At 24.9% G+C, this 18,275-nt stretch overlaps 3 protein-coding genes across 3 annotated transcripts; all 3 read left to right on the top strand.

The window, feature by feature from the left end:
- Nucleotides 1-708: 708 nt before the first annotated feature.
- Nucleotides 709-2,746, top strand: LOC129968384 (cell adhesion molecule Dscam2-like). The gene is made up of 3 exons (XM_056082241.1): nt 709-871; nt 1,532-1,816; nt 2,592-2,746. The coding sequence occupies exons 1-3, from the start codon at nt 805-807 to the stop codon at nt 2,744-2,746; spliced, it is 507 nt and encodes a 168-aa protein (XP_055938216.1). The 5' UTR covers nt 709-804.
- A 1,877-nt stretch (nt 2,747-4,623) lies between these two features.
- On the top strand, nt 4,624-8,956 carry LOC129968383 (cell adhesion molecule DSCAM-like). The gene is made up of 4 exons (XM_056082239.1): nt 4,624-4,744; nt 5,417-5,698; nt 6,807-6,932; nt 8,745-8,956. The coding sequence occupies exons 1-4, from the start codon at nt 4,624-4,626 to the stop codon at nt 8,954-8,956; spliced, it is 741 nt and encodes a 246-aa protein (XP_055938214.1).
- Nucleotides 8,957-9,550: 594 nt separating this feature from the next.
- Nucleotides 9,551-15,153, top strand: LOC129969306 (cell adhesion molecule Dscam2-like). The gene is made up of 5 exons (XM_056083819.1): nt 9,551-9,707; nt 10,529-10,810; nt 11,564-11,683; nt 13,737-13,895; nt 15,048-15,153. The coding sequence occupies exons 1-5, from the start codon at nt 9,599-9,601 to the stop codon at nt 15,065-15,067; spliced, it is 690 nt and encodes a 229-aa protein (XP_055939794.1). The 5' UTR covers nt 9,551-9,598; the 3' UTR covers nt 15,068-15,153.
- Nucleotides 15,154-18,275: the final 3,122 nt, after the last annotated feature.

Below are 18,275 nucleotides of genomic sequence, written 5' to 3'. Positions count from 1 at the left end.
TGTGAATTGAAATACTCTTAATATTTCAACCACTTTTCGAATGAAATGAAATTTTGTAAGGTTATTATTTTGTGATGTTGAATAGATAAGCGAATTCAATGACTTTTCTCAAGATTCCTATCATAAAGAAATATGGAGTAAAATATATATTATATACTCTTTTCATTACATAAATATTGACCCATATTTTTCGAAACAAATTTATTTTTGTACCTTTGCTATTTTTAAAGTTTTAATATTCAATATATTTTTTTTTATAAATTTTTCCTTCAAACTGGTATATATTTGTCGAAATAAATGTACTATTTGTATCGGTATTTTGTTCTGAAAACAAATTGAAAGCGTAAAAATAATATTTGTAAAGAAATATACCTACATTTCTTTACATCTACAAAAATTTGAAATCTTTAAATCGCCATTTTTGCTGAATATTATATGTAACAGTTCTTTTTTAAAAAAGTAAAATAGTTGAAAATCTTAAAAAATTTCAGAAACGTTGCAAACAAAACGTATATTTTATAATGAAGGGAATGTCATTCGTTTTGTTGATATTTTATTTGCTACAATTATGAATATATAAATAAAATTTTCTGTTTTGTATTTTTCCCGACATGTGGCGCTGTATGATCATTATATGTTCAAACTAAGACATCAAAACACAGATGACGCCATTTCTAACTTTATTTGCTTGGGATGTACTCTAGAATTCGGAAATGAGATTTCCCTCCACTGAAATCTAACAAGTGTAGAACAACTAATATGAAACTCATTATTGAAGCGGTCAAGAATTAATTATTAGAAACGATGTTTTTGTTGATTACAAAATTTCTACTATTCAATATCCTCATCATCACCGCATCTAATGCAGGAGGTAAGTTGATTTCATTTTTTAAATATTCATACTTTTCTGTCAAACATTTTAAAGCTGTGAAAATGCTTTTGAAAAAATATTTTGTTATTTGATGCATTATGTTTTAAAGAGAAGTAAAACAATGTACGAAATATTAGAATGCATTGGATAATTGAAATGCATAAAATAATTTTATTGATCCATTTTACAAAATAATTTAATGAATAGGATTTTATTGTATTGTTGAAGTATATAAATATTTCATGAATTTACTACTACTACTTAAATTGTTTAACTACTATTTATAATATTTAAAATGTACAAAAATTAAAAAAAAATTATCTAATAACATGAATACATTTAGAACAAAAATTTTCTCGATGAAATTTTTTGATTTAAAGGTTTTACAAAAGTTTCATTTGATTATACAAAGTTTCATATAAGTTACAAAAGATATTATCATAAAATTTGATGCAAAATTCTCAAAACTATATATTGCAAAAAAATATTCTCTTGAGTAAAAGTTATAGAATTTTAAGCAAATAGAACTCCTTGTAAATTAGTTTAAGCTTGAGCTAACTAATTTTTGTATGCATTTTATGGTTATAAATATATAACAAATTTCATATGATAACAAAATTATATCAAAAACATAAGTTTAATTTTTTGTCCAATTTTTAGATGCCCCTGTGGTGGCTTCGTTCTCTTTTCCATCTGCTCTCAAAGAAGGAGAACTTGGAAGTGCAATTTGTACAATTCGATCAGGTGATAGACCTTTAGAATTTCAATGGTTGAAAAATGGCGAAAAAATCATTCCAAACGATAATATCGATATACAATCCGTAAGAGACACGTCTTCAATTCTGACCATCGAATCGGTCAGTTCTCAGAGCTCAGGAAATTATACATGTATAGTCAAAAATTCATTTGGATCTGACAGGTACACAGCAAATTTAGCTGTTTCTGGTAAGTATCTATCGTAGCTTTTACCGTTTCATATTTCTATTTAAAAATTATTTTTCCGTAATAAAAATAAAAGAATGCCGAAACGTCAGAATTTTATTGCATATAAAAGCAATCATTATAAAATGTTTTTTTTTGCCTTTCATCATCTAAAAGGCTTACTAAATATAATTTTTATGTGAATTTTTTGAATTATTTGTTTATAATTTCGCACTATTTTATATATATGCAGAGGAATATATGTTAAAAATAAAAAATAGTTATAATTTCTTCCTTGTTTATAATTTTTTCCTATAACTTTTTTCTCGTGAAAGGATATATGTATAACATTTCTCTCTTTGACAAAATTGTGAACTTGAATATGATATTTAAACTCTTCTATTTACAGAAAATACTAAACAAAGTAACGGAGTAAAATTTTTTAAATATTTCAAATATATAATTTAATACTAATTATTAATATACATACTAATAATATATATAATACCTCAATATAATAAGAGGTAAATTTGAGAGGAAAATAAGAGAATCAAAAACATGTATTTGAGAAGAATCCCTTTATTTGTATGTTTGCAGTTTTACCGTCTTAAAATGTTTTTACTTAATTACTGACAGTTTTAACTGTCTTTTAATTAAAGGAGCTCAGTTACTTGTATATGTTTAAGTAAAATTTTATTTATAAGGAATTTCATTAAAAAAAATTTTTTTTAAAGTTAAATGTTTTTAAATGAATATGCATAGAATTTTCTTTTAATATGAAATTCATATTTTTGTCTAGCACCCCCAATTTGGGTGAATGAACCTTTGGATGTCATGGCAAAAGAAGGAGATAGCGTAAGCATCAAATGCCAAGCAACTGGTGTACCTCAACCAAAAATAACTTGGACAACAGTTAAGTTAACCAAACTATTTGAATTTCTTTTAAAGTTGTGATTTAAATAATTATACTAGCAAATGAAATATCTGCTTTTAAGAATTGTTAAATCAACTTCTTGCTTCTCTTTCATTTATTTGAAATTATACGTCTCGTATGATCTTAAAAGAATTTTTTTTTAAGCATAGATTTTTCCACATCATTTTTAATTATAATTGAATGAACTTAACTTATCTATACCATGAAGTTAACGCAACTAGTTTCATATATTTGATAACTTTCAACTGCGATGCAATAAATTTTTACCAAGAAATCTATAAATGCATTTCGGTTTTATTTGAAAGAATTTTTTTTTTCAATCTTAGTTTCACTTGAAAGTGCATTTGTAGTATGATTCAATGCTTAATGTTCCTTAATGATGCTTCTTATTTCTTGTATTAACTCTCTATTCTCATTAATGATTCAGAATATTTAAAAAGTTGGATCAATTAGGTCAATAATTTAACGAAGATAATAACCCTCCCCCAAAAGTAATAAAAAGAGCACACATTGTGCACAAAATATGTGCGTTATCGCATAGGAAATCCATTATCAAGAGTGAAAAATACCCCAAAAATTTTTGAAATAAATCCCTACTGTGAATTATTTCATGTAAAAAGTTGGTTTAAAGCAATAAATAAGAAAAATATTATTTATTTTTATTTTGTCGAAAAATATAAATCATAAAAAAATAGTTTTTCGATTCATTCTCGTTTTCAAACTACCTATTGAATATTTTTTGGGATTCAACATGTATCTCGTGATTGTAGTATTAAAAATATTACTGTAAAATATTTATAGATTTCACAAATAAAATTTGTCCAAACATATAACATGATAACATCATATTATTTTGCACAAAGAATTATTTGTTACAAATAGGGAAAAGTATTGCATTGCATTTGCATTTTTAATGGGTTAATTTGCTTCTTTCTTCAAAAAAAATCTATAATTTTCCATTCTACGTTACTTATTTTACAAACAAGAGCAAATTTCATCAATTTCTTATTTGTATTTGCAAATTCAGTTTAAAAATGAAATAATTCTATTTGCAGATCAAGGAAAGATCGAAAATACTTCTGAATTGTCTGCTCTGGTAAAGTATGATTCTTCTGGAATGCTCTTCATAAGTAAAGTTGATGCATCCTTGCGAGGTGCGTATACCTGTATCGCGGATAATGGGTTTGGAACGCCACTTAGAAAGACAGTACATCTTTCTGTTCAAGGTAAATGAGAATGTCATCAATAAACGCAGTGTGCTAAGCTTGTATTTTATTCTTCTATTTTGCAATAACTGTATTTATGTGAAAAACTTTGTGATGTTTTGTATTTATGATTAATATAATGCTTAAGATCATTGAAAAATGTTAATAAACTGAATTATTCCTTATTTTTTATGTAAACGTTATTAAAATGAATGCATTTAAAAGAAATAAAAACAGTTTTGTTACTTAAATGCCTTATTTTCTTTCATCACTTATTATTTTAAAATATTTATAAGAATTCATTACACATTTACCAACTGAAATCTTTAATTATCCAGTGGTTATTATAATTTCTAGATTCCTTCATCTTATTTTTAAGTTACTATTTCAAGATTTCTAAATACTTTATATGTTATGTTGACAAAAACTTTATTGCATATGTAATCTGATTTTCCCATGTAAAAACCGCATTTAATAGGTAAATATTTATAATGTTTAATATTATCTTAAATTAAAATAATTATAGGTAATTTAATTTAACTACATATTTTTTATTTGAAAAAATATCCGTTGTGTGGCGCTACAGTTCCGCTAGAGTGTATGTTATGGACGCTTGTATTACTAGATGCTGACAAAAGACGACAACGATCATTCAAATATACTACCATTTGTTGATTGAGGATTGTCTACCCATGATCATATTATCAGTTTTTGCGATAACAACTCCATTTATTCATGCATCGAAGAGAATTTATCGAATACAGCGTCTGTTGATCCTCCTAAGTGTGTTACTGGATATCACTGTAGGAAATGGTAAGCCTCATTTATTTTGTTTATATTTTTCAATTAAGTGTATTTTCTAATATATATTTAAAATTTAGTTCTATTTGAGAAATAGCGATTGAATTAATTTACATATGTCATAGATTTATAAGTAAAAGTATACCTATACAAGATATTCATTGAATAAATATTTTCTGAATTAATCGATTTAATATTTAGTTATTTATATTGCTTTTTACTAAATAAAACCAAATATACTGTTTCAGCAGTGAGTGACATTGCAGTAAAAGGAAATTTTATCGAAGAAACATACATCATATTTAAAACACTGTAATATGTCTAATTTAACTGTAAGGTACATAATATGTAGACTGAAAGTGAAACAGAAACTGCATATAATTAATATTTTTTTCAACTTTTTTTTCCGCGTTTCGGCTTAAAGGATTTCATAAATTTATTATAGCTTTCAGTGATGTTTTTATTTTTCATATCTTATGTGAATAAATAGCTATCGATAATTACGTAAAAAATCTCTAATTGTAAATACTCAAGTTATATGCGCGATGGATTAGATAGTGATTAAGGTAAAAAAAAATTTTTTTTTCTTAAATCAGTAAGTAAGTTCTTTTTGCATCTTTTTCATTTAAGCTAGATTAAGCAAGCTGATATATTTTGTTTACAAAAATGATAATTTATTTGTAGATCCTCCAAGACTTCAACCTATTTCACTTCCTGATATGGTATCCGTTGGCGATAAAGTGAGATCTTTGTGCGGTGTAAGAGGTGGTTCTAAACCAATGACATTTAGATGGACGAAGGATGGAAATGATATAAAAAATATACCTCAAGTAACCGTGGAGGTATTCGACGATTATACAACGCTTTCTATTACTTCTGCCGCTAAAGAAAACATGGGAAATTACACATGTACTGTCGAGAACGCATTTGGAAAAGACGAATGGACATTTCCTCTAGTCATTAAAGGTAATTCCTATCTATACATTAATTTATTTAAAAAACAAACTGCACTATGTTAAAAACAAACAAAAAAAATCTTCGTAATTAAAATCGTATTAACGTATTATTTAAAATCATGTACAATAATTTTAGTTTTAATTGATATCAACTATAAAACTGTAACAACTCAAAACATACAATATTTTAAAAAATGTGAAGTATAAAAAGTTTTTATCCTTTTTGTGTATCTTAAAAAGGACATTTATATTGATATCTCTCGAAAATATGCAATGCAACAATGCATATTTATTTAATGCTATATTTTTAGAAAAATTTGAAATTTTGTTCTCATTTATTTAAAATAATTTTAATTGAAATTTTAAGAAGTCATTGTACTTTATAGCAAAATGTTTTATCACGGAAGCATTTAAATATTAATTGTTACCGCGTCTAAAAAATATGCAAATTAATATTCTGAAGATAAAAGTTTTTATTTATACATGTACAAAATAATTTTAATAATTGAAAAAAAAACTTTGTTTTTGATTAATAACGCTAAAAGCATATGCTGTATTAAAAGCATAATGCTACAAAATGAGCAAGACAATAATATAATGCACAATATTCAAAAGATAATTCATTTTTGATTCCAAATTATATTTTTAAATACTTTACTCCCCCTTTAAATTTTGACTTAATGGATTTTTTAACTATTACTTTTATTACTCAATGTAATTAAAATTTAATTAGAACTCACAGTAATTTTTTGAAATTTTTGCTTTAGCATGAAATTTCAGTCTTTATTATTTAGCCTTCCAGAACTCGGATCAAATAAGAGAAATGTTCGAACTAAAATAAAATAATAATTTTTTATTTATTTATTAGATATCGAATAATGTTTTAAGAAAAAAATTAATCTTTGATAGTTGTCAAATGAGAAAATTTACAATTTACTGAAATTTTAATTCTTTTCTGAGAATTTCATTTAAATTTTTTATCCACTTAATAAAGTAATCTTTGCTTTAAGTTTCTATTTGCTTTAAAAAAATTCTTTTTTTTAATCATTTTTCTTTGGCATAATATATAAATATATATGGTTATTAAATGTCTTAAAACAAATTAAAAATATTTATAGCCCCACCTTCATGGGTTAGTGTACCTCAAGATATCAAAACATCAGAAGATAAATCTGTTATGTTTGAATGCTCTGCAGAAGGACATCCCAAACCTGTCATATCCTGGATGAAAGATGACACTTCAAGTACGTGTTTTATTCCTCATAAATTAATAAAAAGATGTCTTTAATATGTTCTGTGAATGTCAGTAGAGTGGAACAGTATTAATAAACAAGTAGTGGAGACTGGGACTAGATAAAGAATGATTTAGTTTATGTTCTTATCAACCAAAATTTACCACTTTGCTGATTTAATTAGATGCTAAAAATTCGCGCAGTGAAGCCACTATCACCATTTCGTTGTTTATTTGATGTGTTTAATGTATGTTGATAAACAAATTATTTTCAAGGTCTGCAATATAAGATCGCACAGACCAGTTGGGAATGCATTTGGTTTATCTTTTTAATTCATAACTTTTTATATAATAAACTTTTTTTAATCATTATTTATTTAGTATATTTTATTATTAATTATATGAAAAATAAACCAGTCTTTTAATGTTTACAATCGGTAACAGAGATGACTAAAGTAAAATGCCGACTTCGTCAGCCTGCTTCAAGTATTTAATGTTTATATGCTGTGTTATTTATTTATTTTTTCATCAAAAGGATCCACAGATTGCTTCAAATCATTTTGTAAGTCGCATAGACCTGCAGATATTTTAACAATCTCACCATTGGAAGATATGCTATTTACCAAAGAAATAAAAAACTCAAAAGATCAGGAACATTTAAAGGGGGAAAAATCAAGCAGCTAGGGATTCAAAAAAATTGTTACTAAGAAACTGAAAATTATTTCCTGACACTCATGACATTAACCGACATTTCCTAAGAAAATAGAATGCATTTCCTACATGTTGTGAGATCAGTTTTTTCCCCTTCATTTGAAAACTATAAAAAAATGTTTCAAGAGCTACAAATAAGGACACAAGGGATGTTAAAACTTAGACGAGAAATTTATGTTCAATTTTTGATAACAAAAAACACTGATTTTGATTTATATTAATTTACTATGAGCCAGAGTTATAAACACAATAGCCTTTTCATTACATACTTTTCTAGAAAATATACCTAATAATGTTTGATTAATAAATGTTTTTATCAATCAACGTATACTAATAAGTAATTAATTCTTCTAAGAATAAAAATATATTCAACCTTTTTTCAGGGTTGTTATTTTTTCCTCGTTGTCAAAATCATCTTGCCTCAGTACTGGAGCAAGATGACATTTCTGCATTATCTTTTTAAAATAGCAAAATAATATTGCTGATATTAAGATGAATTTATCCAATGAAATGTATCGAAATGGGGAAACAATCATGCAAGGAAAGGTCATTCTAATAGTCTAGGCATAGAAAAGCAATTTATTTTTTAAAATTCAATTTAATAAAAATGGTTAAATATTAACATCGTAATCTTATCCGGTCTCTTCTATACTAAAAATATCGTATCAAATGCATTTATTTTTTTGCCTGAAATATTAGTGTACATAAAAAGTACAAGTAAACTTTGAAAATTTCGTAATATTCACATGTAAGTTTCCGTTAAATTATTATGAATGTTTTTATATTCACTCTTTATCAACCTTCTTTCTTTTAATAAACAAAGAGCTTAGAGGCTTTTCATAATTTTATATAAGATTTATAATTATTATAAAAAGACATAATTTTTTTCCATTTAAAATGTGTTTTCCTTAAATTAGTTGTTATCAAATAAATAAATATCTGGTGATATTTTACGAATTATTGGAATGGTTTTAGAAATAATAAAAAATTATGATGCAATTTAAAATTGGGAAAGTATTCTTTTTATTTTAAATTCTTATTTTTTTTAAAGAAAATTTGTTACAGAAATTTTATTTTATTTTATCTATTAATATGATTCGTTTCATTTTTGCAGTCCAAGAACCAAAAACTATTGGATTAAATGAAGACTCAATGACATTGTTTCCCAATGGCTCTCTCCTTATTTCTCCTGTAAAAAGTCGTCATGCTGGTACATATACATGTACAGCATCCAATAATGTAGATCCTTCCTTAAAATTTACAGTTTCTTTAGCTGTAAATGGTAAGATATCTTTTAGGTACTCTTTTATAGCATTTGTGATTTAGCATTATGCTATAAAGTATTTGAAAGCATTATTAAAAAATGAATTTGATATAAATTTTATATTTATATACATATTTTTTAATGAGCTGAATTAGATATTTTTTCAAATTTTGAAGAAGGAAATGGAATTATCTCTATAAACTCTTGCAACATTTAAATATTTATTTAATTTTTTATTCACATAAAATATATGCATTTTTTTATAAATATTAATAACGAAAATACTAAATATCCATTATCAGAAAAAGTCGAATTCCTATGTAAAATATTTCTCATTGTAATTGGAATCTTGATATATTTATGTCATGAATATTTTTGTAATAAAATGTATTTACACTGGGCTCAGAAAGTGTTCTTTTTCAGTCTTCCTTACTTCATTATTACAATATATGTTGAAGCACATTTTCTCTCAAATGTATTAGAAATATGCAATTATTTAATAATTTTGCTGACTTACTTTTAATTTCTAATTTATCCTCTATGTGGCGCTGGTAGTATGGTTCACATCACAGAAATACCACCTCTCAAAAAAGACATAACAACGCCATATTCACGTATGAGTGTTGATAAAGCACTAAAATAGACAAGTTAAATAAGCAAAAAAATATTATAACGGGATTTTGTCGGTCATCCGCTTGTGTATCATGATTATGTGCTCACTTTCTTCGTTCTCTTCCCATTTTTCATTACATTTACTGGGACTCATCATCACCATTTTATCAAGCATTGTTTTTGGAAACGATATCACGAAAGGTATGCAACTTTTATTTATTATTTTTTTATTATTAGTTATCTTAGCTATTATTTTATTATTGTGATTATATTATGATAAGTTTTACTTGACTGATAAACCAAAGTGATAATTGTTAGAAGTTAGTGAATAAAATTTCAAGAGTCATTTTATATCACTTATACAGTGTTGAAATATTAGATTCTTTGGAAAGATAGGAACTCGTTTTAGATTCTAATCATTGTGATGCATTTTAATATTGTATTTTTCAATAGAAATGTTATTTTAATGTAAAAAAATTCTGCAATTAATCAATTAAGGATAAAATTATTTACATATTAAATTCTTATTTTTATGCACCAAAGCGATTATGAAAACAGAAAAAGTAATGAATACTAGATGTATAAAAGATGCATGATTTACATCAATTACGGTCAATTATTCATATGATCTAAATTATGGCCTAAAAATATAAAAATCTTATATATTTTTCTCAGCATTAAAAGGAATCAAATTTATGAACTAATTTCTGTTAATATTTTTAATTCATCTTAAACTGTTATCTTTTAATTCATACAGTTATTAAGGAATATTTCTATTTAAATGCCTTTTTTTCACATTTTAATCTAACATTTTCTTTGATTTCCAATAAAGTTCTTATATATTTTTGATGATATAAATAACTCACATATCATTATTCGAAAATTATCTTTTTATTTCTCTGAGATTACATTTTCTATGATTGCATTATTTTACTTTAAGAAGCAGGTTCGCTTTTGATAAGTGCTTATAATGTTTAAAATTAATTACTTATAAATGTTTAATATTTCTTTTTTATTTTAAGATCCACCAATAATTCAGCCGTTCATTTTTCCTGAAACTGCCTCTCAAGGTCAGAGAGTAACAGCTACTTGTGGAATTCTTCAAGGATCCAAACCTTTGACTTTTCAATGGATGAAAGACGGCAAAGAAATAATTAATGTTCCTAATACATCAGTAGATGTACAAGCTGAATATTCCGTTCTTACCATATCACCTGCATCCAAAAGCAATGTGGGAAACTATACTTGCATTGTACGAAATTCGTTTGGTCAGCATAGCCATGCTGCTGCTTTTACATTAAAAGGTAAGAAATGCCATACTTCTTTAATTCAAAATTCCTTATGAAAATATTGTAAAAAGTAGAATAAATTTTTTTCCAAAAGATTTAATCAGTTTATTTTTGAAACAATATGCGAGCTTATATGAATATATTGAATTTTGGTTAGTTCAATTATTCAATGAAATTAATTAATAATTTGGTTTTCTAATAAATAGAAGAAATATTTAGTTTTACGGGATATAAATATTAAACATTAAAGAAAATGTGCTTAATATTAAAGAGGAAAGACGATATATTTTTTAAAAAATGCTTATTATATTGTTTGAATCCATTTTATTAAAAGCATTCCAAATTTATTTAAAAATGGAAAAAAAAATTAAAGGCGAATCTATAATTAAAAAAAATCGACTATACATTTTAAGTCAAAAATCGTTATTATTTCTTCCGTCTATTATATAATATATTTATTTATTTGTAATATTTTATTAAAATAGTATCATTTTAAGTTAAAGCAGTTTAGTGTTGCAGACTTTAAGTATGTAGATAATAAGTGGCTATAATACAATTCCGATTTAATATTGAATTAACTAAAAGTTAAAATGAGAAATTAAGGCAATTAATATATAATTAACTTTCTAAAAAGCAAATAGAGAATTTCATTGTATGAAAGTGAAGGATAATTGAAGTGAAATTTAAACAATGAAAAATAATTGCATTTTTAATTACGTCTCTTAATTACGTTTTTAATAATATAGTATTATATTTCCTGTGTTGCAGAGGCCCCATTTTGGGTCAAAGAACCTGAGGACATCATTGGTGTTGAAGGGCAAAGAATTGAAATAAAATGTTCTGCTGATGGATCACCAAAGCCTGAGATAACCTGGAAGAAAAAAGCAGGTAAATATTACTTTAGCATTCTAAAATTCCATGTATTTATACTTGCATTTACCTTTTTGTAATGGATCAATGAATACTACATCACTTTATATTTTGAATTTATTTTCCACATTATGAACAACCTGAATTTGGCTATCACATAACTCAATAAGATTAATGGTTACTAAAAAAAATTAAATATTTTGTCTATGTCTTAATGGGTTTTTTTCAAAAATACATTTTTAAACTCTAAATTTTGATAGACATGCAAAACATACTAATGCATAGAAGCTTTACACCGTTCCTTTCGGTGTGTTATGGATATCCGTAATTTTTATAATTTATTACACATCCAATTATATCACAGAAAAGAGCAGCAGTTTTTACAAATAGACGCATTTAAAAATAAATTTTGACATTTCTTGATTTTGAAGTTAAATCTTCATTGTAAGAATAGAAATCTTAAAAAAAATAATTAAAAGTATACTTTATCTTTAAAGCAAATCCTTATTGAAAAATAAGCAAGGTTTTCATATACTGTTCACTAACGATAGAAAAAAAAACAAGATGGATTATTGGTTTCAACTATAAAACCTATTTAAGTTTCCCCTGAAGAGAAATTTTGGTGCAAAATACGCTTAAAATATTTTTAAAAAAACTAATTAAAAATAGAAAAAATATATGACAAAAAATTAATATAAAAAATTATCACAGTTATGAAGTTATCGCAGAAAAGCGCTATTTTTGAATTGAAATTTTTTTGAATTAATTAATTTTGAATTCGCTTAGTTTTAAATTAATTAAAATTCTAATTAAAATTTCAAAAAATTGCTCCGAGGAGCACGTTTTATCCTCCAAAGTTTATATATGACATATTTAGTAGCTCTGTGTTAGGCGTTTTGGCCTATATAGCGGAAACATACAAAGACACAGGCACATTCATGTTACTATTAATATAGATTATATTCAAAATAAGCAATAAATACAATAAAAATTATATTATCTTAACACCATTCATATAAATGCTTATTTATTTTTCTAATATCTTTTTGAAACATAATATAGATTTCCATGTCCCTACTTGAATATCATTTTACTGAAAACATTTCTAAGTATGCTCCTTATTTTTTAATAATATCGTTTCATCAATATAATTAATCATTAAAATTTATAGTAAGCTAACTTAATCATTCTAGAATTGCAATTGATACATTAGAACATTATTGATTTTTTCCTTACATGACCTGAATTTAGAGAATATTGTGCACTATCCTGTGAGGCTATTTATACTAATAGGAAGCAACAATTTTTTCCTTACTTTTTTTACGAAAGAATCATAACTAAAAAGATTTTATTTAACTGTTTAACTCTTTAATGTAGCTTTTGTAGAATATAATACAGTATATTAAGAGTGATATTAAGTAGTATATTGAGTTAGTATATTAAGAGTAATTTGGCAACATCATCTATATGCAGATGCATTTTGAAAATTCCAAAACAAGATATATTTTGAAATAAATAGTCTTCGTAGAACTATGCATCTTATTCATAATAAAAATACGTGTTTAAAAATTATATTAATATTCTGATAGTTATGAAAGTCAAATTTTTATTAATATTCTACCAAATATATACTTCAGAAATCTTATATATTCTTCACCAAATTATTTGATTATTTTAGGTCTTTATAACGCATTAAAAATGATTTTTTGTGTGTATTTTTAGGCACATTTTAAATATAACACAGCGTTTTGCATTAGCTGTAAATGTATCGTTGCAAGCTGGGAATGCTATCAGTGTAAGCCACCAAATTAATCTGAAATTTTGAGAACGTGGTAATATTTGATGCTGATTGTAGGTCATTTTATAAATAACTTCCTTCTTGTATCAAAATTGTTTATTTTTTATTTCTTGACTAATAGCAGAATTGTGTGGCCAAACAATCATACAGAAATGCAATTGAGGATTAAACATTAAAAATTTTATTTGCTCATGAGCAATTAATTTGTATAAAACTCTTAAAAAAAGTACTGACTTAATAAAGCTAATTATTTTTTTTTCTATTTTCTTTCAGAAGGGCAGATAATGAATTTGGGTGACTTTGCCGAGCAGCAAAAAGATGGATCTCTCATCATTAGTAATTTGAAAGCTGAGAATGCTGGAATGTATGCATGCGAGGCCAAAAATGGGATAGGAAATTCTCTAAAGAAGCTTATTAACGTTTACGTACATGGTAAGATACAGTAAAAGAAATTTGCTATCGATGGAAAGCATAAATAAAGTTTATGTAAAAGAATGATATGTGAGAAGCATTGATATGTTTTAGTATATTCAAAATTTTTATGAAAATTATTTGAAATTCTGTAATATTTGTATTTTTTAACTTTGTAAACTTTTACAATGAAAAGTCTTTACAAGAATTTTTAAAATTAAATTACTAATTATTTAGTATCAAGAGTTGTAAGAAATTATTTAAAAATGTCAAAATAAAGATATTTTGATACCTCTGTTGAGTTTTCATTTTTTTTAAAAAACGAAGTATAATTGATTGCATGAAATCCGATTATTGCATGTTTGGATAAAATATGGTATATTATTGCATTTTTTATATTCAGCTCTCTGATCTTTTTTTCTAAAATGTGCGCATGACATCTATTATATATGCGATGAAACATCGCGAACTAATATATGCGTAATTTTCATATGTGTGTTTCTTTTTTGTGTGTATTTTTTAAACTTCGAAGAGCATGAATCTTATATTGTGTTTAAATAAATCGGTGTTATTTACAAATAATATGAAAAAAAAAAATAGACGAATAATTCAATTTTATTAAATATATCAAATTGTTCTCAAGTATGTATCATATTTTTATTACTTAATGAATTGTGGTATTGGGAATAAGTATCGCATCAAGCTAATCATTTAACTCATTTCATGACACTTTTTCAATTTTTGACAAATTAACAGATGTATATTTATAAGCTAAATAGTGAGAATACATGAATAAAGATATAATTACCTGAATGCTATTCGCGAATATTCAGTTGCTTTATTATTATGATTAAAATGCTTACATTTTGATCTTCTTTTCAATTAAATATTGGTAATAAAAACTTTCGTGATTTTTTAAAATGAATTATTGTTTATTACTTAAATATGAATGATTACCAAAATTAATAACTATTTTTATTTTGTATTATTTTTAAAGGAGCTCATTATTTATATTTCTTACAAACTGAAGTGAAACATTTTATGTATTTTTCCGCCGTTGTGTGGCGCTATATGCTCATATGTGAAGCAAACAGCATCATTTCTGTTGTAAAGCGTTGTTTAGTATTAGCATGTGGCATTTTCTGTGTGTATTTACTTTTATATTTTATCCAGAATATCTACGGATTTTGTAAAAAGCGGCTCTCGTTTGATATATGCATCGATTACACTCTCTTTATGGATAATATTTACAGTGTCCTTTAGTGTTATTACAATGAAGAAGGTTACTTTATTTCTTCAGTTAACATTTCTCATACTGCTGGATGTGATTATAAGAATAACAGAATCTTCGGAAGATGATGGTAAGCTTTCCATTTTTGTTTCTTATAATTATTTAATCTCTTTATATTTGTCACTTTATGAAATCTATAGAGAAGATTGAAAATTAATTAATTTCTAAAAGTAGAATTATTTGCTTGAAAAATAATTATTGTGATATTATTGGAAATTTTGATAATAGCTTTTTAGTTTTCCATCCTAAAATTCTTAATTACATCGAATTTAGATTGCATCGAAATATTTATTATAGCATATTTGAAATCCAGTACATAATTCTTAAAGGAATCCAATCACAATAAAAATAAATCCCCTATTTTCTGAAATTTTAATATCTATAAAAAAATTCTTCGTAAGCTATAAGACAACACTCTTAAAATGATTTAAAATATATGATTCAGGCATAAATCCTTTAAAATTTCTCTAAATAATTACATGACATCTGCATTAAAAGCACTTGGAATTGACATATCTTTCGATGTTTATGCCATATTTGATTTGATTTTTTTACTTTTTTTAAATATACAACATCAAACATACAATAAAGATTAAAGTCTTATTTTAAAATTTAATTAAAAATTGTGCCATATTTTATGATATATCAATATTTATAAACTACAAAATAAAAGAAATAAAAAAAAAAACTAATCACGGGAAAAATGCGATTTCATGCTTTAAAATTCAGATCAAATAATAAAAAAAAATTCTCAAGAAAGTAAAAAAAAGAATAGGGTGGTAAATTCCATGAAGGATTGTGTTTTAGAATCATGCAGGATGTTAGAGCAGCTCATAAGTTTAAAATTAAAATATGGGCATTCTAATTAACATTTTTTAAATAACTTTTCACGTATTTTTTCTGTAACTTTTATTTTTTTCTATAATTTTTATTTTTATTTTTAACAGTTTATACTGTATTCACATATTTTTAACAAAAAAATATATTGTGTAATAAAAAAAAAAGCTATGACAATAATATTAGTTTCTGGTTTCAGGTCCTCCAAAACTGCATCAAATATTATTTCCAGAATATGTACCAATTGGCAAAAAAGTAGTCGCTGTTTGCACTGCATATAGCGGCTCTGCACCGTTTACTTTTACATGGAAGAAAGACGGAAAGGATATAAAAGACATTCCTAATGTAAAAGAAGATGTTCAAAGAGACTTTTCGGCTTTAACTATAGGACCCGCACAACCTGAAAATGTTGGAAATTATACGTGCACTGCAGAAAACAAATTTGGCAGGGCATTCACTTACGGCACCTTAAAGCTTAGAGGTAAGTTAATTTCATGAGATTTATTAAAAAAATATTTAGAACTCTTTTTTTCTATTGTAGAAATCATTCTAATTTTAAGATTAATATATAGGAAATTTATTAATTATTCTTTAAAAGCTTATGATAAAAATGATTTTGTTATATTATATTTTTTATTAACTACACATGATTCAGTCTGTAATTGAAATGTTTAATTCATAATTGCATGAACCGTTGTATAAAAAAAGTTTTGAATTCTATAATTTGAATCTAATTTTTCAGATTAATAGAATTGGCATCGACGCCTCAATACATTTTTATTACCAATAAAATATTTATCAGATTTGGATCTAATGTCAAGGAAATAAATATTATTTCTAGCTTATGTTACAATTATGAGATGAGAATTTATACCAATGGTTATATAAATGTCATAAGAGTAAATTAAGTTGAATTAAGGAAACAAAGAAAAGAGCCTAAATAAAATAATCTGAGTTTATTAATGTATTCTTAAAATGTTGGTTAAAGAAATGCGGCTTATAGCCTAGCTTTCCACAATGAATATTCTTACAATTATTTAAGTCTTATTTTAAGGATTATCAAAATAATCTTTGCTTCTTAGTATTAATTCTAAGTAGTAAAAATATATATGCACTTTGCAATTTTGCACTTTAAGAGCTCATAGTTTTATATAGTGTATGCATGAAAATTATTTTGCAAGATAAGGAAATTAAATCTAAAATAATAATTAAATCTAGATAATTAAATCAAATCTATAATAATAATTCAATCAAATCTATAATGGTAATTAAATCTAGATAATTGAATCAAATCTATAATGATAATTAAATCTAGATAATTAAATCAAATCTATAATGATAATGGATCAGAAATTAGTGTGAATATAAAAATTTATAAAAATAATCCATTGTGTTATTTTTTACTTAATAACGTTTGAATGGTACTTAATGGTGTAAAATATTGTTGTAAAAAACATTTTTAATGCTATATAAAAATGCAGAAAAATATAGTTATATAATAAGAAAAGCATAACAAAAAAGTAAACACAAAATGTATCAATATTTTAGCTCCTCCAGTTTGGATAATACAACCTAGTGATACAAGTGTCGCTTCCGGTGATAATTTAAGTCTTCATTGCACAGCTGATGGTCATCCGAAACCGAACATCTCGTGGAAATTCAAAAGTAAAGCAAAAAAGTTTTTTATACTTCATCAAACTCTTATGAATTTATAACAATTTATAAATGAATAATTTATAAATTTAACGCTTTTTTCACTTAATATTTCTCACATAAAGAAAAATTTTTATTTTTTATTTTGATTATTTAAATAAAGCATTTATTAGAAAATAAATGGTTTTCATTTTAATATTTTCTGAAACATTTGGAAAAGTTTTGTTCTCTACAAATGAAAGAGCTATTAAACATTTATTTCACCCATTTGTTATGTACATCTATTTCAGATATGTTTAATTCTTTCCTGTGATTTATTAGAAAACCATATTCATATACGAAATGAATTCAAAATGTAGGATCTATTTAAAAATGATTGAAAAATTTTATTAGACAAGAAATTAATTCTTTATTACTTATGCTAACCATATAAAGGAATTAAACTAATTAATTATCCTTTCATGGTTAATCTAATTTTATTTTTCCTATTATTGTTCAGGATTTCCAAATTTTGTATTTATATTAGCATGCGTGAGCATTTATTTATAACTAAATATACTGACATTAAAATTTTTACTGTTTCGTAGGTCCCAATGGAGAAATGACTCAATTAAAAGAAG

Source organism: Argiope bruennichi, chromosome 5 (assembly GCF_947563725.1).
Source record: "Argiope bruennichi chromosome 5, qqArgBrue1.1, whole genome shotgun sequence".
Lineage (NCBI taxonomy): Eukaryota > Metazoa > Arthropoda > Arachnida > Araneae > Araneidae > Argiope > Argiope bruennichi.
Note: the sequence above shows the minus strand (reverse complement) of the source record. Positions and strands in the feature narration are given on the sequence as shown.

Excerpts from the sequence above, each read along its gene's own strand:
- LOC129968384 (XM_056082241.1), top strand. The coding sequence starts at position 805 with ATGTTTTTGTTGATTACAAAATTTCTACTATTCAATATCCTCATCATC. Across the intron at positions 872-1,531 it reads CACCGCATCTAATGCAGGAG|ATGCCCCTGTGGTGGCTTCG; the intron begins GTAAGTTGATTT and ends TCCAATTTTTAG. Across the intron at positions 1,817-2,591 it reads AGCAAATTTAGCTGTTTCTG|CACCCCCAATTTGGGTGAAT; the intron begins GTAAGTATCTAT and ends ATTTTTGTCTAG.
- LOC129968383 (XM_056082239.1), top strand. The coding sequence starts at position 4,624 with ATGATCATATTATCAGTTTTTGCGATAACAACTCCATTTATTCATGCA. Across the intron at positions 4,745-5,416 it reads GGATATCACTGTAGGAAATG|ATCCTCCAAGACTTCAACCT; the intron begins GTAAGCCTCATT and ends ATTTATTTGTAG. Across the intron at positions 6,933-8,744 it reads GATGAAAGATGACACTTCAA|TCCAAGAACCAAAAACTATT; the intron begins GTACGTGTTTTA and ends TCATTTTTGCAG.
- LOC129969306 (XM_056083819.1), top strand. The coding sequence starts at position 9,599 with ATGATTATGTGCTCACTTTCTTCGTTCTCTTCCCATTTTTCATTACAT. Across the intron at positions 10,811-11,563 it reads TGCTGCTTTTACATTAAAAG|AGGCCCCATTTTGGGTCAAA; the intron begins GTAAGAAATGCC and ends CCTGTGTTGCAG. Across the intron at positions 11,684-13,736 it reads AACCTGGAAGAAAAAAGCAG|AAGGGCAGATAATGAATTTG; the intron begins GTAAATATTACT and ends ATTTTCTTTCAG.